Source organism: Phacochoerus africanus, chromosome 7 (genome assembly GCF_016906955.1).
Source record: "Phacochoerus africanus isolate WHEZ1 chromosome 7, ROS_Pafr_v1, whole genome shotgun sequence".
NCBI lineage: Eukaryota > Metazoa > Chordata > Mammalia > Artiodactyla > Suidae > Phacochoerus > Phacochoerus africanus.
In genome coordinates this window covers 10,278,314-10,301,856 of record NC_062550.1, presented here as the reverse complement: position 1 = coordinate 10,301,856, position 23,543 = coordinate 10,278,314, and the positions used below count along the sequence as shown (strand labels likewise).

The following is a 23,543-nucleotide window of genomic DNA, read 5'->3' as shown; positions in this document are numbered from 1 at the left end:
TCAGTTTCTAGAACTCCTGCTTATTTGTTTACCTGTTGGTTGGTTGTATCTCCCTGTACGCGTCAGCGTTGGCTAAGTGCTGTAACAAACACCCCCAAACCAGGGGCTCAACACTAGTTTGTTTCCGGTTCTTCTACCAATTCAGTGCAGTTGTTCAGTGGACAGACTTCCACAAAGAGATTCTGGGACCGGGGTTCCTCCCATCTTAGGCTCCTGTAACCCAAAGTTTCTTCCAACCAGCTCAGCAATGAGGACAGAGAGCAATCATCTCATGGGGACAGGTTATATGGGCCAGGCCTGCAAGTGGGGCACATCCATCAGCCTGGACTCAGCCACACGGCCACCCTCTCGCTGCAAGGGAGGCTGGTGGGCAGGAGGATGCCTGCCCTTGGAGTTGCCATTGTGTCTCAGCAGTAATGAACCCGACTAGTATCCATGAGAACGCGAGTTTGATCCTCGGCCTCGCTCAGTGGGTTCAGGATCCGATGTTGCCAAGAGCTGTGGGGTAGGTCGCAGAGGCGGCTGTGGTTGTGGCGTAGGCCAGAGGCTGCAGCTCCAATTCAGCCTCTAGCCTGGGAACTTCCATATGCCGTGGGTGCAGCCCTAAAAAGCCAAAAAAAAAAAAAAGAGAGAGAGAGAGAGAGAATGATTGCCCTGGCCCCAAAAGATCTCTGCATGCCAGCTCTCACCCACCTTGCTCACCTTAACTGCCACCAGGCCTGGCATAAATGGGGAGTCTCGGAATAAATGAATGGTGTGGGCCCACATCCCTAGCACCGGGCTGAGTGGGCACTTTGCTTACAAATGCCCCAGGGGATGGGAGGATATGGTCACTGGCATTTCTCAGATTAGGAAACGGGTTCTGAAAGCTAAACATCAGGCACAAGGCCATACAGCTAGTCGGTGCCAGGGCCAGGCCTCTTCTGCTGCACGTCTGTTCTCTCCACTCCTCTGGCTGCCTCCCCAGTAAGCGCACTCGCTGACTCTGAGTCTGGTTATCTGCAAGGTCGCACTCCTTTCCAACAATCAATGAACCGTATTTGACAAGCTGTTGGGCTCCCCGGGGTGGCAGCTGTATCTCACTCATCCCCAGGTACCCCCTGGCTGCCAGCACAGCTCTTGAACACAGTAGGTGCTCAAACCACGTTTGGGGGATTAATTTGTTCCCACTGGCTCAGGCTTCATGCTTTGCTGCTTGCACAGTATGGGAGTCACTTATAACTTATAAAGGCAATGGAAGGGATATTTATTATCAGGCCTCTCCCTGTGCAGTCAGAGCTGTCTCCCAGCAGGACCAGCGCCCACCCTGAAACTCGCTCCTGAAGCACAGACGAGGGCTGTGTCACATGAGGGCCAAGGCCACAGGTGTCTCACAGCCTCTGTCAGGGTTAGACCATGAACTCTCCTTGCATACCCGAGGACATGTAGAATGTTCTTGCCCTAGCAAGTCCCTGGAAGGACAGTAGAGGAACCGGCGGGGGCGGGGGGGGGGGAGGGGGAGGGGTCTGTCCATGGTGCTGAATTCATCTCCAATCCCACCTCGTTCTCTAACCCAGCATCCACTTAGATCCCCTCGGGAACCTGCCAAAAATAGAGATTTCCTGGCCCCTTCTTTGGAGACATGGGTTCTGAGGATCTAAGATGGGGCCTTGGAATCTGTTTATACCAAGTGATGCTAATACAGCCAGCTTGGGACTAGCCTGAGGTGGACTCACTCACCTCAAAAGTCACGGGTCTTCATGAAGGGCCTGCTGTGTGCCCAGCACTGCGCCAAATACTTTGGGGCACAGAGAAGCATCGAGCGGGGTCTCTGCTCTGGGGAAAATCTACAAAGTCATTCAAGAAGAGGCGTAGGGCAGAAAGGAGGGGGGCAACCCCTTCTGTTTTATGTGGACACTGTGCCAGCTACATACCTCCCCTTTATCCTGCAAGGTGAGATAAGTAGGCACATGATAAATGTTAGTTATATAACCATAACCAGCATTTATCTTTCCTTAGAGTCTCCCGAGACCTCTCTGCAAGGCAGTAGAGGATACACTCTGTCCCTTCTGACCTCCCCATGGCTCAAGACCCAGATCTTCCTTCCCAAGTCCTGCTGCCCCTCATACCCCCTAGAATTCAGTCCTCCCTTCTTCCGCCCCATGGTCACATTTCATCATCCATTACAGGATATGCCATGTTTTCAGTACTGCCCCAGCTGGAATTTGAGCTCCCTATGGAGGGTAGGGCTTGCACCTGACTCCTCCGTGTAGCCTTTAACACAACAACATCCCCACGTCCCCACCACCACCACCCCCCGCAGGAGCTGAGCAGTAAACTCTTATTTGATGGATGACTAGGAGCAGGGTTAAGGGGGCAAAGGAATCTGCCCAGGGACTGTGCCCAAGCAAAGTGCTGCTGGGTTACCAAGCAGGGGGGACACATGCTCAGAACCTAGAGAAATCAGGATGGGCTTCGGGGAAACCAGGAAAGAGGCAACATGCAAATCAGGCAGAGGCCAGCTTCCGGTCAAGGTCTGCCTCTCCTTTCTCCGGGTGTTTGGGGAGAACAGGAGTAGAGTGAGGAGAGCAGGGTCTGATGAGAACAGATGTGAGCTGGGCCTGAATGTGGGGCATGGAGGAGGGCACAGGGGAGGCAGAAAGGGGACGGGGAGGGCCACAGCCAGCCAAATGGAATATCCAGAGGCCCTCTTATTTAATTTTACTTGTAATTATGGAAATTTTCAAACACACACCAAAGTAAAGGGACTGACACAACAAAGCCTCCTGTGCCCATCACTCCGCTTCCTCCACCACCCCTCGTTTTAACATCCTTCTTTCACTCCTCCCCCCTAAGAAGCTCTTTAAAGAAAATTCCAGGCAGTGTATCACTGCACCCACATATATTCCAGAGTGTCTCTCTCACATACTAGGACATTTCTGAAAAAGTAACCTCATCACCACACCTAATAGAAATTAACCATTTCTTAATACCATCTCATACAAAGTCCACACTCAAATGTCCTCATTTTTTTTTTAATTTTTTTGCTTTTTAGGGCCACGCCCAAGGCATATGGAAGTTCCAGGCTAGGGGTCCAAATGGAGCTGCAGCCGCCGGCCTACGCCACAGCCACAGCCACAGCAGCTCAGGATCCGAGCCACATCTGCAACCTACACCACCGCTCATGGCAACGCCAGATCCTTAACCCACTGAGCAAAGCCAGGGGTTGAACCCGCAACCTCATGGTTCCTAGTCGGATTCGTTTCCACTGCGGCACAATGGGAACTCCCCAAATGTCCTCCTGTTTTTTTCAAAAATGTCTTCTTAGGGTGCATTTATTCAAACCAGGATCTAAACAAGGTCCCCGCACTGCATTTTGTTGCCATGCCTCTTCAATCTCATTTAATCTCTAATATTCCCTCCTCCCTTCCCTTTTTATGCCATTTTACTTGTCGAGGAAGCCAGGTCCTTCGTCCTGTACAACTGCCTTCACTGTTGATTTGGTGGGTCGAGCCCTCATCGTGTCATGTAACAGACGGCTCTGTCGCCACCCCCCTGATAACTGGAAACACGTTTAGATCCAGAGGGCCGATCTGCATAGGACCAATTATTCTGGCAGGCAGACTTCCTGGGTGGAGCTGTGTCCTTCCTACTGAATCACAGCAGGAGCACTTAAGACCAGATTTCCCCTGTTTTATGTGATACTAAAAATAAACAGTGTGACCAGCCTGATCCCTCAATCATAAAGATTCCCTGTCACCTTGTCCTCCAACCCCCAGGGGGTTTTAGCAGCTATTGTAGAATCTTAAAACTGACAGAGCTGGAAGAGCTCTGAGAAACCCATTCACCCATTTTTTTCCTACTCATCCCACAAATATTGGTTAAGCATCTACTATAGACAGCAGGGAGCAAAAACCCACACCAACCCTGGGATCACAGAGCCAATGATCAGATGGGGGCAAACCACAACCACCAGAGCAAGCAGGGGGCGCCAACACGAGACGTGTCTGGGAGATTTAGAGTCATGTCGAGATGTAGCCCAGAGTGTGATGACGGCAGTCAGGCAGCCACTTTGTGATGGGTGACCTAGGAGAGCCTCCCTAGCGGGGGCACTGGAGCCTGACAAGAGCAATTCCACCGTGCAGAGATGGGGGAGCATTCCAGGGATGGGGGAAGAACTGAGGCAGGCAAAGAAGCTGCCCCCAGCAGTAACGAGGAGGCAAGAGTGCCCAGCATCAGCAGGCAAGGTTGCGGGGCCTGCAGGGAGGCCAGCAAGGAGGCTGCTCTGGTAACGCAGGAGAGACTGACCAAGGCCCAGACCTGACGGCAGAGCGGAGGTGATGGCCATTCCTTTTACAGCCAGAACACTGAGCTCAGGGAGGGCGGGGAGGGCATGGATTAAGCAACTACCTGCCCCAGAAGCTTTCTGTGCAGCAGCCCCAAACCGCACCTGCAGGCAGTGTGGAAGGCATCGTGCCTACTTTACAGGTGAGGTGAGTGAAGGGTGATGTCCCCTGCTCAAGGGCATAGAGGCAGAAGTGGCAAGGAGGGGAGAGCCCAGGCCTAAGGAGGCCCTCCAGCCCTCCAGGGTTGACCCACACTGAGAGGACCACGTGGAGCCTCCAACCTTGGCCATGGCACCTAAAAGCCTTGTGACCTGGACCAAGGGTCTTCCCCCTCTCTGTGCCTCAGGTCCCTAACCTGTAAAATGGGAATAACACTTGCCCAAGGGGCACAGCAAGGCCAAGACAGGGTGTCTAACCTTGCCCTCCACGCTCCCAATCCCGGCTGGTGGGGCCCACCCGGGTCATCTGAGCGCAGCCGACAGGCAGCTTCGCACCCTCCCACACAGACCCACAAAGGGTTAAAGCCGGGCTCCCTCCATCCTCCGTCCCTATTCTGATCCTTGCTGACTCTGCTCCCACCCCCGCCCCGCCCTATAGCTATTCTGGGACAATGGAGGCAGCAGATGGCCTGAGTCCTGTTCCCTCCACCCGACCCTCTGGATCTGGGAACAACCCGCAAATCTGCTGCTGCTTCTAAAAGCAGGCCAGCCGGGGGAGAGGACAGGGCTGTGGAGCCAGCATGCCATCATCCCACTGGGCTACGGGCCCAGGGGCCGCCCCACTGGGCTCCCATCCCACAAACCCAGCATGAGGTCAGCCCGGAAAGAAAGGAAGCTCCCTACCTGACCAGCACGGGGTGGCCCCTCTGCTCAGGCTCCTCCTTGGAAAAGAAGGCACTAAGGCTCCGGCGCTCAGGTTCCATCGGCCCAGTTGCCGCAGAGACAAGATCCTCCAAGGCTGGAGCACCTGCTCCAAAGGAGCCCCCAGCCCTGGCTGCCTGGGTCAGAGCCCCTCGGGACCTCTCCTCCCTCCTCCTTCCAGCCCCGAGCCCCAGTGTGACCCCAACTTTCCAGCATCACTGGGCATGATGCGGGCAGAGAGAAGACACCTCCCCTCCCTCTCCCTCCCCCCAGGCACCACCAGGCCTGAAATTTTACCGCAATCACTTTCATCCATTCACGCAACCTCTTTGGGATGTGAAATTCTCAGGGTGCTTATATTTAATTAGCTCTCCCTGGGCCGTCAAAGTGCCCCTTTATCTGAGACCAGAGGCTGAATCCCTGAGCTCCAGTCTGCCTCGCCTGATGTTCTGGCCACCCGACCCCAGGCCACGAGGGCAGATAAAAGGAGGAATCACCCCCAGCAAGCCGCAGCTCGTGGCATGCACATATTCACACTCGTGTGCATCATACACACAGAAGCGTGACACAAACACAGCCATACACTCCACATACGTCCTTGTGCAGAGACAAGCAGAGAAAGGGGCATGGCACACACACACCCATGCACATTCACACACGCCCTACACACCATGACACAGCACGCGTTACTAACACCCCCATCCATCAAACCATTCATTTCTCCGTGCCAGGCTCTGTGCTGTACCCTTTACAAACCCCGCGTCGTTTCCACCCGTGAAGGAGAGATTCCTTTTCTCATCTATAACATGGGCAAACAGAGCAGAGAGACCAAGTGGATTCCCCAAGGCCACAGTCAGCAAGGGCAGAGCAGGGCTGTCTAGCTCAGGAACCCAACTCAACACCACAGAGACAGACCGATCAAAGACCCTGCCCTGGTCAGGAACGACTCTGGCTGCATGTAACAGACAACCAAATGGAGAGAGACTTAAACAAATAAGGGTTTAATATTCTTACAGAACCAGAGGTTGGAAAGGACAGCCATGGATGACTGTCTTGACCTTGACTTCATGGGAGCAAGGTGGCTGCCCTAGATCCAGACACAGAGGGAAGATAGGGTGTGGGGCTGCAAGAGCTTCCCAAGAAGCCTCTCTGTTGGCTTTGCTTAGTTCACACTAACAGATAGAGCTCTGCCTCTGGCCAGAGCTGGGCCATGTGGTAGCCCCTGAGAGCAAGGGAAGCTGGGAAAGTGAGCAAAAGGACTATCGTGATTGGCTGGGACCCATTCTGCTCCATCATCTAGGACTGGGCATGCTGATGCTCCCCACAAAATCAGACCGGGAGCAGGGACTGGAGACTGGTCAGCCGCAGACCCTGGATTCTGCCATTATTCCAACTGACCCCTCGGTGGGATCCCTCAGTGGATGGGATCCAGCCAAGGAAGCCAGGAGTGGGGGGCCCAGTGCTTAACCCGAGAGACCAGAGCTGAGGGCAGGGACTAGGACCACACCCAGAAGCCCATGTAATTCTCTGGAAGGTTAGGACTCCTGAGCCTGAGCAGCTCAAGAACCCCCACCCTTGTTGAATTCCGCCCAGCCCCTGAGGCCTCCCTGGCCCTCACCCGGTGCACCTGGCCCTGGGCTGTTCCGAGCCACCTCCTGAGGGCTTGGGACGCGTTCCCCACCAGCCACCATCCAATCCTGGGCTTGCCCACCACTCAGGGGCCCTGCCAGGGAGCATCCACCCCAAAGGACCTGCCACAGACAGGCTGCCTGGGCGACAAAGGACAACCAGATGCCTCTGCTCAACCTTCACCCAGCGGATCAGGGTTCATCGGGCCACCAGCTGTGGGCACCAGGGAGTTTCCGGGTAGAGGAGACAGTGGAGGGAGCGAAACCTGTGGTGAGACCAGAAACAGACAAGATGGTCACCTCCATGGGCACCTAGGAAAGCCCGCGTCGCCGAGATGGTTTGGGGCAGGGTTTTTCCACCCAGGGCAGATAATTCTTTGTTGGGGGCATGGGCTGTCCTGTGCACTGTAAGGAGTTTAGCAACATCTCTGAATTCTACCCATTAGACACCAGTAGCATCGCCCGAAGTCTTAACAATCAAAAATGTCCCCACATGGAGTTCCCTGGTGGTACAGTGGGTTAAGGATCCAGTGTTGCCACTGCATCAGCTTAGGTCGCTGCTATGACTCGGGTTCAGCCCCTGGCCCAGGAACTTCCACATGACATGGGCGCAGCCAAAAAAATGTCCCCACGTGTTGTCAATTGTTCCTTGACCAGGGTTGGGCGGGCCGTGCAAAAGGGCCCCGAGGTGAGAACCACTAGTTTATACAGATTTTAGAAGCCAGAGAGGAAGTTCCCATGGAGCACAGTGGGTTAAGGATCTGGCATTGCCACAGCTGCGACACAGTTTGCAACGGTGACATGGGTTCAATCTCTGGCACGGGAACTTCCACATGCCGCGGGTGCGGCCAAATTAACAAATAAAAAAAGCCACAGAAACCACAAAGAGACCTCAGCTGAGGTCACACCATCTGACCACACATATCTGAGTTCCCAGTGGGCTCCAGCTCCATTAGGCAGGAACCTTTGCATTCTAGAATCTTCCGGCTTTGAGAGAATTTAGCACCAATTCTTAAAGCTCTTAACAGTACAGCTGTAGCTTGCATACCTCCACTGAGGGGGAGCTCACTCCATTAAAAGGCAGCTCCTTTCCTTTTGGAAATTTGAACTGTTTTCCCCCCTATATTAAGCCAAATTCTGTCTCCTTGTAATGTCCAATTTGTTCAACACAGCCCTGGCCCAGTGGCCTTGGGATAGACAGACAGACAGCTCTTCCGAGCTCGAGGGACAGGAGTGCTGGCTCCCCTAAGGGTTACACACTTCTGATAAATCCAAAGTCCAGACAGAGCCTACAAGGGGCATGGAGGTGGTTGGGGGGGTGTCCTCTGCCACCTCCCCAAGTGAATTTGAGGCCACTCGCCTTTCTTCTCCCACATTCCAGCCCCACTGGCTTCTTTTGCTTCCTTGAGCAGGTCTTGTTCCCCTGCCACAGTAAGTCACAGGCTGTGTCACAGGCTCTAAGCAATCTGGGCAGGGGTTGGGACGGAGGGGGCCGAGCAGAATAGCCCTAATCCCCCGGGGGCCAGTTTTGGGGGCAGAATTACAAGGTGCCCAGGTGGCATTTTAGCCCCCCATCCAGCTCTCTACCCAAAAAAAGCATCACCAAAGGAACAAAGAGCCTAAGAAAGTTTTTTGGTTTTTTTGTCTCTGTCTTTTTAGCGCCACACCCACAGCCTATGGAAGTTCCCAGGCTAGGGGTGGAATCAGAGCTGCAGCTGCCAGCCTACACCACAGCCACAGCAACACCAGATCCAAGCCACGTCTGCAACCTACACCACAGCCACAGCCACGCGGGATCCGAGCTGGGTCTGTGACCTACACCACCAGCTCACAGCAATGCCGGATCCCTAACCCACTGAGTGGGGCTGAGGCTCAAACCTGCGTCCTCATGGATACTAGTTGGGTTTGTTGCCACTGAGCCACAATGGGATCTCCAGAAAGATTTTTTTTAATTCCCTGAGTGCCTGAGTTTCCTCCAGGAAGCATCTCCATTCATCAGGGAAGACAGCTCAGTCTCTCAGGGGCTCCTGAAGCATCCCAGAGAATTAGGTCTGGGAAAGCCCTTCGGAGCTGTGATGCCCAGCCTCCTTGTGTTACAAATGGGACAACTAAGGTGCAGAGAGGGCAAGGTACCTGCCCTAGGTCACACAGCAAGCCAGTGACCAAGAGGGGACTGAACGCCACTCCTCCACTTCCAGCTCCCCCATCTTCGGATGTCCAAACTCAGGCCCCTCCCCTCCCATCCCCCCGTTTCAGCTCCCTGACCCACCTGGAGGGGTCCTCCTCAGGGGAGAAGGGGCCATGGAGCTTAATGACGTTGAGTTTCCCCTCAAAGACGCCATAGCTGAGGGTGACCTGCACCAAGAGAAGCGGAGAAGAGAGTGAAGGTTGGGGGCATCCCACTGGGGACCCCACAAGGGGGCAGCATCTTGGCAGAAACAGAGAAGGCACACAGGCATTTTGAGGGGCACAGAAAGGCTGCCTGTGCACCTGAAATTCCACCACTAGCAATGAGGGTTCCCGCACAGGAGCCCGCCCACTCCATTTTCCCAGAATCCCACTTGAGCCCCAAGAGTCCAGTTCGTCTGGGTGGCCGGAACGATTCCGTCATCTTCAGATCGGGAATCTGAGGCTCAAGAGAGGAAGGCGCCTTCCCCGTAAGTCGCACGCTGGACGGAGGTTTCCTGAGACCCAGTGTAGGACCCTGGCAGTCCCTCTCCTCCCCATGAGACAGGAGCACCAATTGGACCTCAGCAGTCACTACCTGCCAGGTGGGGGAGGGGCCCCGACGGGGCGGGCCCCCACTCCCCACCCCCACCCGACATTACACTTGAGTGTTCCTGCTGAAGACCCAGGTCTTCCCAGGAACATCGGATGAGAAGGAAAAGCAATAGAGCAGTGGACAGGTGAGTGCGTTTTTCGTTTGGGGGGTTTTCTTTGCTTTTTAGGGCCACACTTGCGGCATATGGAAGTTGCCAATCTAGGAGTCAAATCGGAGCTACGGCTACTGGCCTACACCACAGCCATAGCTACACGGGATCCAAGGCCAGTCTGTGACCTACGTCACAGCTCATGGCAATGCCAAATCCTTAACCTACTGAGCAGGGCCAGGGATCGAACCCACATCCTCATGGATACTAGTCAGGCTAGTTGCTGCTGAGCCACAACGGGAACTTCCAGACAGGTGAGCTTTGAAGGAGGGGGCTGCCCATAAGCAAAGTGGTAAAGGGCGAGTCAGAGTTCCTGCTGCCGCGCAATGGGATCTGTGACATCTCTGCAGCACCAGGACGCAGGTTCGATTCCTGGCCCGGCACAGAGGGTTAAGGATCCGGTGTTGCCCCAGCTGCGGTATAGGTTGCAACTGCAGCTCGGATCTGATCCCTAGCTCAGGAACTCTATATGCCACGGGGCAGCCATAGAAAAGAAAAGGGCAGATGTGGCGCTGTTGGAGGGATGTGGGGAGGACGGAAGGGTGAAGAGAGGAGAGAAGGCATGAGCAGGCAGGGAACTAACTGTGTGGTCTGAACCTCAAGAGGAGTCTCATCTCCTCTGGGCAGGTCCCTCCAGCTGGCGCTTGGGAACCAGATCAAAGAATTTGAGCATCACATATGCCAGCCCTTGAAGATTAGAGGTGGAGAGCACCGAGCCACTGTGTGCCCTGAAGGGGGGGGTCCTTTGTCACCCGGGACTTCAGTTTCCCCATCAATAGGGAAGAGCCCACACGTACACCTCCCCCAGTGCTCACCTGCTCCGGGAGCTGGGCAGCCCCCAGCAGCTGCAGGGTCTCCAGGTGGGAGTGGAAGAGGGGGCTGGGCTGCAGGTGGCCCCCCAGCTTGCATTCGACGATGTAGCCCACGGTACAGTCGTCAGGCAGCCGGATGAGGGCAGATGTGTCCACGAAGCGGGGGCCACTGAGGGACAGACCATGCTGTGGGCACCGGCCCAGGCCCTCCACACCTCCCAGAAGACTCTTCCCCCGCTGCCCAGGGCCAGCGGGGAGAGCAGGGCTCGGCTCTAGCGTCTGCCTCCCACGTGGCCTCGTGCAAGTCACAAACCTTCGGAAAGCCTGTTTCCTCTTCTGTAAAATGGGCGTGATAATGGCCCTGCCCTCCCAGGGCTGGTTGTGAGGATTAAGTGGAGGAATGGAGACGAAGCCCTTTCTAAAGGTATCCTTTCCTTCTCTCTCTCTTTTCATTCATTCATTCTTTTTTTTTTTTTTTTTTGGTCTTTTTAGGGCTGCAGCCATGGCATATGGAAGTTCCCAGGCCAGGGGTCAAATTGGAATTGCAGCTGCCAGCCTACACCACAGCCACAGCAGCGCGGGATCTGAGCAGCATCTGCGACCTACATTGCCTGCTCAAAGCAACGCTGGATCCTTAACCCACTGAGCGAGACCAGGGATCAAAGCCTCATCCTAATGGATACTAATCGGGCTCTTAACCCATGAGCCACACTGGGAACTCCCATTCATTCCCTCTTGAGTTTGAGCACCCCCTGTGCCAGCTACTATGACACAGAGGCTGAGGACACAGAGATGAGAAAGAAATGCTTCCTGCCCTCAGCAGTCACCCTCATTCTGGAGGGAGACAGAGGAGCAGGTCATTTCAGAGGCGGACTGGAGCTAAGTCAGAGGGAAGCACGAGGCCTGGGGAGGGCAAGGCAAAGTCCCAGAGGAGGTGGCCGTCTTTTGTTTTGCTTTTTATTTAATCGTGGCAGTGGCACTTTTTTCACGGAGTCTTATAGGATGAGCTGGAGCCAGCCAGGTGCCAAATGAGGGGTGGGGTGAGAGGGCTGGTGGAAGGAGGAGCGGAGTTCCAGGCAGGCACATCTCCTGACAACATACCCCTTGAACACCCTGGGGGGCCAGGCTGGGACCCCCGACCAAGGGGCCAAGTGGATGCAGAAAGCCAGCCTCCCCTCCCCGCCTCAGGCCATGCCCGGGCGCCGCACCTGTCCAGAGCAGGAGGCCTTTTCCTAACTCGCACGAATGGAGCACAGAGGTGAGCAAGAGCTCTCCTGGTCACGTGTGCACACCTGCTGTCGACAGGCCCGAGGACAGCATTCCTGCTCTCAGTCAGGGGCCATCTGGCCCCCAGAGGACCCCTCTCAGCCAGGGCAGGGTAGGGCAGGCGGGGGTGGTGGCAAAGCATGCAACCCTTGGACCTGAGTGACCTCAGACCTGGCTGACCTTGAACCAATCCCTTGCTTAACCCCTCGGAACCTCAGTTTCCTCGGCCAAGGAGAAATAAGGTCAACACCCCTTCCTCCCTGGGGACTGTGACACTCTTAGCAAAGCACAGGCCTGGCTCGGAGTCAACCTTCAATTCAAGGTAGTGACAGTGACAGCTGTTAACAAAAGTAATAGCTTGCCCGGCAGACCTCGGGAGGCTAGACCTTTGCCACATCCCCTCTAGAATAATAGTACCCCCGACCTGGGCTTCCACGCTTTCCATGATCCCCCCAAGTCTGGGGCCCTCTAGGACCACCCCAGCTCAAATGCCACCCCTTCCAGGAAGCCTTCCCTCCAGCCCCCAAGCAGAAGGTCCTATTCCCTCCCAAGTGCCCCTGACACTTGGCCTTCACCTCCCCAGTGGCAGTGACTGGTCAGAAAAGGGCTGAAAATAGGAACAAATGTCTGCTGGGAAGTCCTTCTCATTTAACCCTTACAACCACTGGCCATTGTGTTATCAGGTCCATTTTACAGATGGGCGTACTGAGGCTCCTAAAGATGACACAGTTGCCTGAGTGTGGCAGAGTGCCCGAGGTGGTGTACCCCCAAGGGCAAGGTGGCAGGTGGCTTGCTCACCACTGTGTAACTCTGATGCAGCTGCCACAAGAGGTAGTTTCTCCTGAGCTTGCTCTCAAGCCTTTCCTGCTGCAAAGGCCTCGCATACACGCGCCAGCTACCACCTGATCCCGCATCCTCCAACCTCCCCACCTGTCTATTGGTCTCTGCTTACCTGGCCCACGGGGCCATCTTCAAAGCCAGTTTGCGGTTGATGCAGAAGCCGGCGCCTCCAGTGGCGAACCAGAACTGTACCAGCCTCTGGGGAGAGAGGTGGGGAGGGCCAAAGTTCAGGGTGAATCTGGGGGTGAGGTCAACAGCCAGGCCATCCCTTTAATTAAGAATGATGGAGAAGTTTCCATCATGGCCCAGCGGTAATGAGCCTGACTAGTATCCATGAGGATGCAGGATTGATCCTGGGCCTCGATCAGTGGGTAAAGTATCTGGTATTGCCCGTGAGATGTGGTGTAGGTTGAAAACATGGCTCAGATCCATGTTGCTGTGGCTGTGGTATAGCCTGGGAACTTCCATATGGCGCAGGTACAGCCCTAAAAAGACAAAAAGAAAAAGAAAAAAAGAAAGATAGAGAAGAGTTCCCATTGTGGCTCAGCACGTTAAGAACTGGACTAACATCCGTGAGGATTCGGGTTCGATCCCCGGCATTGCCAAAAGCTGCAGTGTAGGTCGTGGAAAGAGTGGAAGCCCTCAGTACCAGGTGGGGTACTAGTGTTCTTGAGAGCAGAAAAAAAAAAAAAAAAATGATGGAGACACCAATTAGACCCCAACCTGGCTGGATTTCAGTTCAAGAGGACGTGTACCATGTTTGGCCACCCAGTACACCTTACCCCATCCCCAGAAAAAAGACTCTACCTCCCCCCATGGTTCAAGGAGGCACCTGCTCTCACAGGTCACAGAGGCAAGTAGGTGCCCCAGGAATCATGGATCCCAAGACCACACCTCTTAACCCAGTGATTGGCTCAGCTGCAGGCACGTGACTTGGGCTAGCCAATCAGAGTCCTTCCCTGAGGTCTATATGCTGTGAGGAAAACATGCTTTTACAGGGTCACCAGTAAATATAATTCTGATGCCATTTACACCAGGCCACATGCACTGGCCTCACCACTCCCACCTCCTGGGAATGAGCCCTCTCACGGAGTAAAGAGAGAAGGGCAGACAGGCCAGTGAATCCCTGGGGCCTGCAAGCCCCTTGATATCTCTTTTTCTTTCTTTCTTTCTTTTTTGTTTTCTTTTTAGGTTCCAGAGCAGAGCTGTCAACCCCTAGGCCGGGAGTGAAGTGGTGTGGGAGCCTGGGGGGACACCTCGGGGACACACACACACACACCCCAGCCTCACCTGGAATCAGCTCGCTCACACACACACCCCCAGGGCCCAGGAGGATTTAATTAGAGCTCAGAGGCTGATTAGCTGCAGATAATTAAGGTTTTATGTTTCCTGCTCTTGGTTTCCCTAGTGAAACAGATGGTGACCCCAGGAAGGCGACAGCCCCACAGCGAGCCCAGCTCCTGCGCCAGGCCCTGCCTCTAGAGAGGGGGACCCTGGTTTGCCTGTTCAGGGGAGCCAACAGAGCCCGAGGGGTCTAGGCTACCCGAACACCAGAATCCTAGTGGGTTCTGGGGGGCAGGAGAAAACCATGCAACATATTTAGACTAAAACATTTTCATTATTTCTCTGAAAGTCAAACTAAAAGGGCATTCTGGTCTTTTGCTTATTTGTTTTCTAAATCTGGCGACCTAAATCTGCTCATTCACGTCTGGAGCTGAAGCTGGTGCCGGGGACCCTGTTATGCCAGGTGTCAACTCCTCAGTTGCTGGCTAGTGACTTCTGGAGAGAAAAGGGGTGCCTGGGAGGGGAGGGTGGAGGGGCCCCAGGCAAATTACCACCTGGCCCAGCAGATTCAGCATTTTAACAACCTGCACAACTGCATGGTGACACCAGGTGGTTAGGAGCCCTGCAGTGGAAGCCTCAGCTCACCCCCACGCTCACTGGGGATGGGGACGGGGACGAAGAAGAGCTGAGGTCCTACTAAGCGCCAGTCTCTGTGCCTTACCGGCATCATCTCAATCTCCCCATTCCATAAAGTAGGAGACTGAAGACAGAGGCGAAGCCCCCTGCCTAAACGCACAGGGATGCGGACAAATCAGAAACCCAGTACACCCGCTGGACCCCTTCACAGCCCCGCCCCTCGAGGCCCCGCCCCTCGAGGCCCCGCCCCCTCGAGGCCCCGCCTCCCTGGACCAGCGGCCAGTGCATGAAGGAGGCGGCAGGGGAGGCACCCACCGTGCGGTTGCGCGGCTGCGGCTCAGAGGCGTGGATAGGCCGGTTCAGGCTGGGCCGGCCCACGTAGACATCCCTGGTGTGCGGGAAGGCTTTTAGCAGCTTCAGCAGCGCCTTCGGGTTCAGGTAGTTGTCGTCGTCCACGTGGCAGAACCACCTGTGGGGATGGAATGGGGACAGTGAGCTTTCAAGAGGTTCCCAAGGGGCTGCCAGCCAGACTCCCCTGCACCCCATAATCAGTCAACAGTCAAGGAGTGGGGGCGGCTAATATTTAAGGCACCTGCTCTGTGCCAGGCAGCATCTCGTGTCAGGTCAAGAGGAAGCTGTGCCCACTTCACAGGTGGAGACCAAGGCTCAGGAAGGTGAAGACACCTGTCCAAGGTCGCACAGGCAGTGAACGGCAGGATTTGAACCCAGATGGTCTGCACAGACCCCAGCAGGCCCTACAGGACTGCATTCACAGAACCCAGAGGACTTGGCTTTTCTGACCCAGAGCCCTGTTTAGGAACTGACCTGAGGCAAATTTCACACCTGCCCCCAGAGACCAAGGTGAACTCACCTCAGCCCGCTGGCCAAGAAGGCATCAAACTCAGCAGCCATCTTGCAGGACAGGGCTGGGTGGCTGTGCTCTGCGGAGCAGTTGGTGACCACGAGGTGGGACCCTGGAGAAGCGAGGATAAGTCAGGGGCCCCTGGCCAGCTCCTCCCCACAGCCCTGCGCGGGCGAGAATGCAGAGCAAGGCAGGGCCTCAGAAAGCCTGGAGCGGTCTGGCCACTCCCATTTGACACACAGGAAAACTGAGGTCAGGGAGGGCTGAGGTGTCCAGGACCCCAGAGCTAATGGACAGGAGGCCGGGCTGGGACCCAGGTCTTCAGAGCCTTGTCCAGCACAGCCCGTCCACACACCCATACCCCTCTCCAGGGAAGAAGACTGCTCCCCTCCTGGGCAAAGGGGGCATCCCCATCTGCCAAAGTTTCCCTGGGGACTCCCCAGGCCAGGGGACAGCCACCCCAGCTTTCCCTGACAACCACCACGGGCTCCCCCCCCCAGAGTTACCCAGTCTTTCCCGGAGGCCTTTATCCAGGCTGTCGGTGAAGATGAAAGTCTAGGAAGGAGAAAGGAGTCAGGGCTGGGGTCGGGCAAGGGGTGTCCCAGGCCAGCCTACAGCCCATCACAGCCAAGTTCAGTGCGACACATACACAGCTGACTTCTGTCCTCCATACGTACACACACCCCTCTCAGAGTCACACACTGCTTTAGGACCACAGGACTTTCTCGGCTTCCCGACCCGGCCCAATACAACACACACAACCCAGTTTTTGTAGACACACAACTTCAGCGTGTACACTAGCCCCTTCAGGGTCTCACACTCAGCCGCTTAACAGACCAGCCAGACTCACACACCCTTGGCAGAATCACACTTTGTTCAAATACACACACGCACTTGGAGCTCCGTTGTGCCTCAGTGGTAATGAACCCGACTAGTATCCACGAGGATGCTGGTTTGATCCCTGGCCTTGCTCAGTGGGTTAAGGATCCCGTGTTGCTGAGAGCTGTGGCATAGGCTGCAGACACAGCTTGGGTCTGGCATTGCTGTGGCTGTGGCTGTGGCTGTGGCTGGCAGCTGCAGCTCCGATTCGACCCCTAGCCTGGGAACCTCCATATGCCGCAGATGCGGACCGAAAAAGACAAGCCTCCCCAACACACACATTATATAGTACCACTTGCCCCCCCCCCCCACAATCACACATACACAACCCCAAACACTTGGTCAGGAGACAGACCCACTCCAGGGCAGCGAACCGCTTAGGGAGATGGTCCCGACTTTCACAGTCGCACAAATTCCCTGTGCAAGTGTCAGGGGCCCTTATGCACCTCCCAGGTTGGAGAGGCACCCCACCCACAGCTGTCGCCTGCCTGGTCCCCCCAGACTTCAATAAGCCACCACACAGGTGTTATGATCCATCCCCTTCACAAGTGGCAAAATGGTGGCTAAGCGATGGACCAGGGCTGTGCACTTGGCAAGATTTGAACCCACGGACCTGGACCTCTCCCTGCGTTCAGCTCCCACAGCAGCCAGACTTCTTCCCCGGGGGCCTCAGACTCAGCATGTGAACACTGATCACCCAAGCGCCCCCGGACCTGGGTGCCACGCACTCTTCTCCATCTTGCTGGGATGCCCGCCTTGGAGTCACCGTGCCTCCTCTCTTTCTCTCACACCCATATCCGGTCTGTCAGCAACTTCTGTCCACGCAGCTTTCAAACTACCTGGAGTGCAACTCCTCTCCCAGCCCTCACGGCCAGCCCTGGTCCAGCCCACCCTCATCCCCCCCCCCGGCCCCTTTGCTGCAGTCACCTTCGCCCTGCTCTCCGAGTGCTGCCCGCCCCACCCCAAGTCTGTTTTCAACATAGCCCCCCGAGGGAGCCTTAAGTCAGACCTTTCTTGCCCTTCTCCCTGGCAAACTTTTGCCACCAAAGAGCCACCAGATAGTGGAACTCTCTCAAGTTGGGATCCTGGGCCAAATGGGCCAGGGAATGCCTGTGAATGAATCAGTGGTGGGGGGAGGGGGCAAGGAGGGGTCCCCCAGCAGGGCCTGGGGGCTGGGAAGGACGCATGAGGCTGGTGGTCCCCCGGAATCCTGAGGTTGGCACAGAGCGATGGGCAGAGTTTCCTCTGAGCGGAGGGTTGCATTTGATTTGTTTAAGGAGGCCCCCCGACAATGGTTAAAACTTTGCAGGGAAACAAAGAGACAGACAGCCTGCTGGGGTCAGGGGAGGGGGTGGCTGGGGGCCATCTGCTGCAGGGGAGGGGAGAGGAGGGGCCCTTGCTGCTCTCCCCCCGCCCTCGAGGACTGCAGGGAAGAAGAGAAAGGCTCCCCTGGATCACAAAACGTGCCTCCCCCAAGCCCACCCCCTTTGCCTGGGACAAAGGCCTCCCATGAGCCCCAGCCCATTGCCACAAAGGCCCACCTGCCACCCGGCTGCCCTTAACCAGCTGGGGCGGGTGCCCAGCCCTGGAGTTAACCAGCTCGGCCCCGCTCCGGATGGCAGAGCTGAGAGAGGCTCCGAGACCCTCCCTACAGATGAGGCAACAGGGCTGAAGGGGGAAAGGCCTTGGCCAAGGTCACAGGGAGAGACGAGCCAAAGGGTGGAGACCAAGGGGGGCCAGATGCATGGTGATAGGGGGTCCCCTGTCTCCTCTCCTTTTCCTCTGTTTGAGTATCTCCCCCCCCCCTTTTTTTTTACATTTAATCTATTTTTTTCTTTTTAGGGCTGCATCCGTGGCATATGGAAGTTCCCAGGCTAGGAGTCAAATCGGAACTATAGCTGCCAACCCACACCACAGCCACAGCCATGAGGGATCCAAGCCGCATCTGCGACCTACACCACAATTCATGGCAATGCTGGATCCTTAACCCCCTGAGCGAGGTCAGGGATCGAACCCACCCCCTCATGGATCCTAGTCGCGTTCGTGAGCCATGAAGGGAACTCCTCTTCCCTTTCTCAACTCTGCCTTCAGAGACAAGATCTCGAGACTCTGCCCCTTGCGGCAGGGGCAGGGGCGGGGAGCGGGAGTGTGCAGTTGAGTGAGCTCATCCACTTCTGTTTAACCTTGCTAGTGTCCTCATCCGTAAAATGGGAATATCCGTACCCAGCACTCGGGTCGTTGTGAGGGTTAAATAGACGATGCACCTGATACGCTGTCCCTTCGATGCTGAGCAGCTGGCAGGGACTCCCCTGAGGCCGCCTGCGTAGCATCTGGGATTGAGCAGCTTGCTGCTCCTCCGCCATCCTGATCCTGCTGGGCCCAGACCCCCAGGCCGGAGGCACAAGTGATGAGGCAACTCTGGGACCCTGGGTCTCGGTAGAGCAGGAGGCCTTCAGGTGACGCCGGCAAAGCACTTCCTCCTTTCAGCCTCGGTTCCCCCATCCAGAGCCGGGGCACCACCAGGGTGATCACGACAGGACAGGAAAGGGCCTCAGACCACGTGAGGCCATGCTCCCGGGTACACACAACGCGGCACCATAAACAGGAAGGTCTGTGGGGAGGGCCGGGCTCAGCAGCTTCCGCAAGCGGAACCAGAATCGCCCCAAGAGGAGAAGCGGCGTGGAGCCCCAGGGAAGAGCCTGGGGTGCTGGGGACCCGGCAAGGAGAGGGTTAATCCAGGGTGCTAGGACTTTGGGCCAGGAAATCAGAGCAGGGCTGTTCCCTCCCCAGGGGGCCCTGGCCTCCTCCAGGCACCACCTCCCCCTCCTCCTTGGTCTCCAGGAGCCCCCAGCCTCCTCCAAAGGCTCAGTCACTTCCTCCTTCTGAGCCAGCTGCCAAAGTGGGGACACGGGGGGTGTGTGTGTGTGTGTGTGTATGTGTGTGTGTGTACACGCATGCGCATCTGTGTGACTCTGCCCCTCCACCTCCCCAAGAGATGGCTCCCCAGCACCCCCAAATCACTGGCTTTGCTTGAGGGGGACACTGGGTGGGCGAAGGGGAAGAGCCAGAAGGGACTCAGGTTGACAGAGCTGCCTCCCCAGAAAGACATAAGCCACGCACTCCTGTCACATGCACGCCCCTTGTCATTGTATGTCCAACACTAATACTCTGGCTCTCTGCATGTGAGCACGCGCGCGCGTGTGCGCGCACACACACACACACACACACACACACACACGCAGTCCCCCTTGCCGGGCAGGCCTCTGCTCCATCCTCTTGCCCACCACTGCCTCGCCACCAGCATCGGAGCACACGCCCTCCCTCGGAAACTGCCCCACAGGAAATGGAGCACAGGAGGTGAGGTGCCACCGCCTGGGCACATCCTGGGCAGCAGAGGTGTGGGGGCAGGGAACTCAGGAATTCTAAAAGATGCCCTGCTCACCTCTCTTCTCAAACAGGCTGCACCTAGACTGTCCCCTCCTCGGTGGCTCAGCCCCTGTGCTCCACCCTCATGGCCAAGGCAGAAGCACAGCACCCAGGGCTCATCTGGAGGCAACATGGCCCGGGCACGTGTCAGAGTCGGGACCTCTCAGAAGCCTCTGCCACAGCTGCCTGACACCCACTATCGCCCCTAAGCCAGGCTGGGCCAGAACCACCAGCCAATAGAGGGACCCCTCCAAGAAGGGACACGTGGGAACCAGGGAGCCCAGCCTCCACCCAGAAAGAAACAGCAGTGGGCCCAAGGAGCATCTGGCTCCGGGGCCAGCGAGGGGCACAGTCAGGGCCGCAGCAGCCCCGCATCCTGGGAGGAAGGGGAGCAGCAGGAAGACAGCCCAGGCAAGGCAGGTGGCCAAGCAGCTTCTCCCTCCAGGCCGCCAGGGACCCCAGCTCGGTGGAAAGGTCTCTGTGAGTCCCTCACACCCGGGGCCACTCCTGGAGCCCACAGTTGCCCGCGTGTCACCTGTTCCCTGATCCTGGAGACCCACGTGTCGAGCAGCAGCTCCAGGCGGGAGCGGTGGAAGGCCCGCGTTGTCTTGACGGCGATGAAAACATCGTGCAGCTGCAGCTCAGAAGGGGGCCGAGGGCTTGGCGGGCTCAGCCTGGGGGTCTCCCGCACCCCCTGCGAGGACAGGCTGGAATGGTACCGTAGGGACAGGAGCCCCATGCACAGAAGGGTGAGGAGGGCTCCCGCCAGGCCCCGGAGGGGCCGGCACTGCATTGGCCCAGGACCCCAGACGGCTCAGCCCCCAGATCCCTAGCAAACGAGGAGGAGAGGCTGGTCAGGCGGGAGCCCCTGCAAAGGCAAAGGTCTGGCAGGCATGGCGGGCAGGCCAGGAGGGGAGAGGTGGGACCTGGTGCTCTCCACCCGGAGGCCGAGCCATGGCAGCCGGGCCGCTGCCAGCCTCCACCTGCTCCGCGGCCGCCCAGCCGGCGGCGGCTCCGGGGCGCCTGGTCCCGCCCCCGCCTCCCACGCAGCCCCGGGGGCGGGGCCGGCCCAGGGGAGCCCAGAGGTGGCTGAAAAAGAGGCATCCGCTGAAGGGACAGCCCTGGCTCTGCCAGCTGCTGCAGGGGCGGGGGCGGGACCGACAACCACCACCCCTCCAAGCCCGGATGGAAGAGAGGGGCCCTCCGGCCTTCCCACTCCCCAGAGACGTTTGGCTCAGCTCATTCAATACCCTCTTCTGGCGGCCCGGGGCCCAGCTCTTGCTCCTGCTGCTCCTCTTCCAGGATGCTCTCCCCCCACCCCCTGCATCCTCACACACGTTCCCTCCACCAGGCTTAATTCTATTTGGACTTTAAGGCTTCGCTCCAGGGTTCCCTCCTCCAGGAAGCCTTCCAGGCTCTGGGGCTCCCACAGCAGTTAGCTCAGTTCCTTGGGTCTTCAGGACAGCACTAGAATGGTTGTTTCCAGTTCGTGGCTGAGCACATAAGGCTCAGCATGATCTGAGATGATCCAGCAGCTCGGCCGCAGAACCAGGTGGAGCCCAGGTCTCTGCCCCTCAAGGGGCACAGGAGGCCCCTGAGGGCGACTGTCCTGCTGTGGCCCCCGGCACTCCTGTCGCCCAGCAGTCTTTATTGCTGCCTCTCTCTCAGCCGCCAGTGGACAGAGGATCTTCTCTAGCTACCACTTCTGTCCTGTTTCATAGGTCACTCACCTCTTGTCCTCCCCCGTCCACCAGACCCCTGCCCTGGCATCTCCCTCAGAACACAAGCCAAAAAGTCAGACACCAGCCTATAGGCCCCGTGGCAGAGGGGGCCTGTTACCTCCAACCCCACCTCCTACTATCCTCCCCTTGCTCCCTTCCTTCAGACCCAGTGGGCTTCTGGCCAGTTCGGAGACACACCCACCTCAGGACCTTTGCACATGCTGTTCCTGCCTAGGCCTCTCCCTAGAGAGCCACACATCTCACCCCCTCGCCTCCTTCAAGTCCACACACATGTCCTCTTGGTGAGGCCTTTCCGGGCCACTTTATTTAAACTGCAATCCCTTCTCCTCTCTCCTTCCCAGCAACAGCCTCTACTTCCCAGGTCCCCTTTTCTGCTGTGTTCCCTCCGTGCGCTTTTAATCTTCCAATACCCGGTAGCTTTCACTCATTTACTGTCTGTCTTCCCCACAGAATATCAGGACAGGGATTTCTTTTTAGTCACTGAATCCCCAGTGCCTAGAACAGTGCACATGGTAGGAGCTCAATCCACATGTGTTAATTACACACAAAAAAGTACCAGATGGCTGGTGAATGGTGCGGCCCAACCCTGCATTTCAGTGTGGAGGGAGAAGGAAAACCCACCCTCGGAATCACCCTTCCGTGGGCCAGCCCTGTGCCAGGCCCCTTCACAGCCCATCTTCTCAGGATGGCATCACCAAGGGATGATCCTATGCTTCATGACACACAGACCAGGGTTCAAATCCTGACTGGGCCACTCCCTAGCTCTGCGACTCCGGGCAGGTTACCTCACCTCTCTGAACTTTACTTTCATTTGTAAAATGGGGATCAAAAGAAAAAAAAAAAAAAAAAACTTGGTGAAGAGTTCCCACTGTGGCTCAATAGGTTAAGAATCTGACTGCAGCAGCTCTGGTCTATTCAGGAGTAGGATTTGGCGTAGGTCACAGTTGCAGCTCAGATTCAAGCCCTGGCCTGGGAACTTCCATATGCCACAGGTACAGCCATAAAATAAATAAAAATTTAAGAGATATAAAAAGACTTGGTGAAGATTCGAGGGTTGGTAGGATTTTCCACCCTCTGGAAAGGGCACCTAACATGGGACCAGCCACTTCATTCCTGCATCTTCAGACTCGTGTGTCCATAGACCAAGCACGGGGTCAGGCACACAGCAAGGAAGTGGGGAGGTTTGTTTACCCAGATGAGCACGACCCAGTCTCCATGGCCAGAGAGCCCACAGCCACCCACGGAGACCCACCATCATGGCACAAGGGAGAGCATGGCATGGTCCGGAGAATTCCTAAGGACTGGAACAATCAGGCAGGCTTCATGGAGATGGTGTCTGAGCCAGATCTCAAATTTAAGCAGCATCCACCCCCCAGACTTGGACTTCCCAGCTTCCTTTCCTACCACTACCTGGGTGGCCAAACTCAACTCATTTTTTGCCTCTGAGCCTTTGCTCCTGAGGTTCCCTCTACCTAATACGCCCACTCCCCCAAAACCTCCCAGGGGCCTGCCCAAGTTCCTTACTGTGACTAAGGAGAGTCAAGGGCTGACCAAGAACAACACACAGGGACATAAGTCCAATAAGTGCTTCCTGAAGAAAGGAATCCCACACCCCAAGCTCAATCAGCACCTCCTGCAGGAAGCCCACCGGGATTTCTCCCATTGAAGGTGACCAACCTCTCTGGTGAGGCAGTCTCAGGGACCTAACAGTACACCGAGCATTTGTTCTTAGTCCCCTGGATTCAGCAGCCGGGCCCCTCAAGCCTACAATGACACCCTGCTGGCTCGGTGCCCCCAGCTACAGGGGACACCCCTTTGATGATCAAACATAGGCAGGGGCAAGTGCAGGGTGGCCCATCTGTGGGGCCTCCTCCGGTCATTCAGGGGCAGGTAAGGTGATGCCAGCACAGATGGCAGGCAGCTCTGGGATGAGTCAGGAGCGAAATCTGACCCTCCCCATGGGCGAGTGGGGACCCGAAAGGTGGTATCAGCCTAAACTAGGGGTGGCGACAAGTGGGGGGAGGAGAAGGGGGCCCCAGGCCAGGGATGCGAG

At 56.7% G+C, this 23,543-nt stretch overlaps 1 protein-coding gene across 1 annotated transcript; it reads right to left on the bottom strand.

Moving 5' to 3' along the window:
- Positions 1-6,170: 6,170 nt before the first annotated feature.
- On the bottom strand, positions 6,171-20,777 carry MFNG (MFNG O-fucosylpeptide 3-beta-N-acetylglucosaminyltransferase). Its single transcript, XM_047786343.1, has 8 exons — positions 20,284-20,777; positions 15,950-15,998; positions 15,453-15,555; positions 14,897-15,050; positions 12,774-12,859; positions 10,559-10,724; positions 9,083-9,168; positions 6,171-7,079 (listed from the first exon to the last, which is right to left on the bottom strand). The coding sequence occupies exons 1-8, from the start codon at positions 20,539-20,541 to the stop codon at positions 7,013-7,015; spliced, it is 969 nt and encodes a 322-aa protein (XP_047642299.1). The 5' UTR covers positions 20,542-20,777; the 3' UTR covers positions 6,171-7,012.
- Between the last annotated feature and the right edge of the window lie 2,766 nt (positions 20,778-23,543).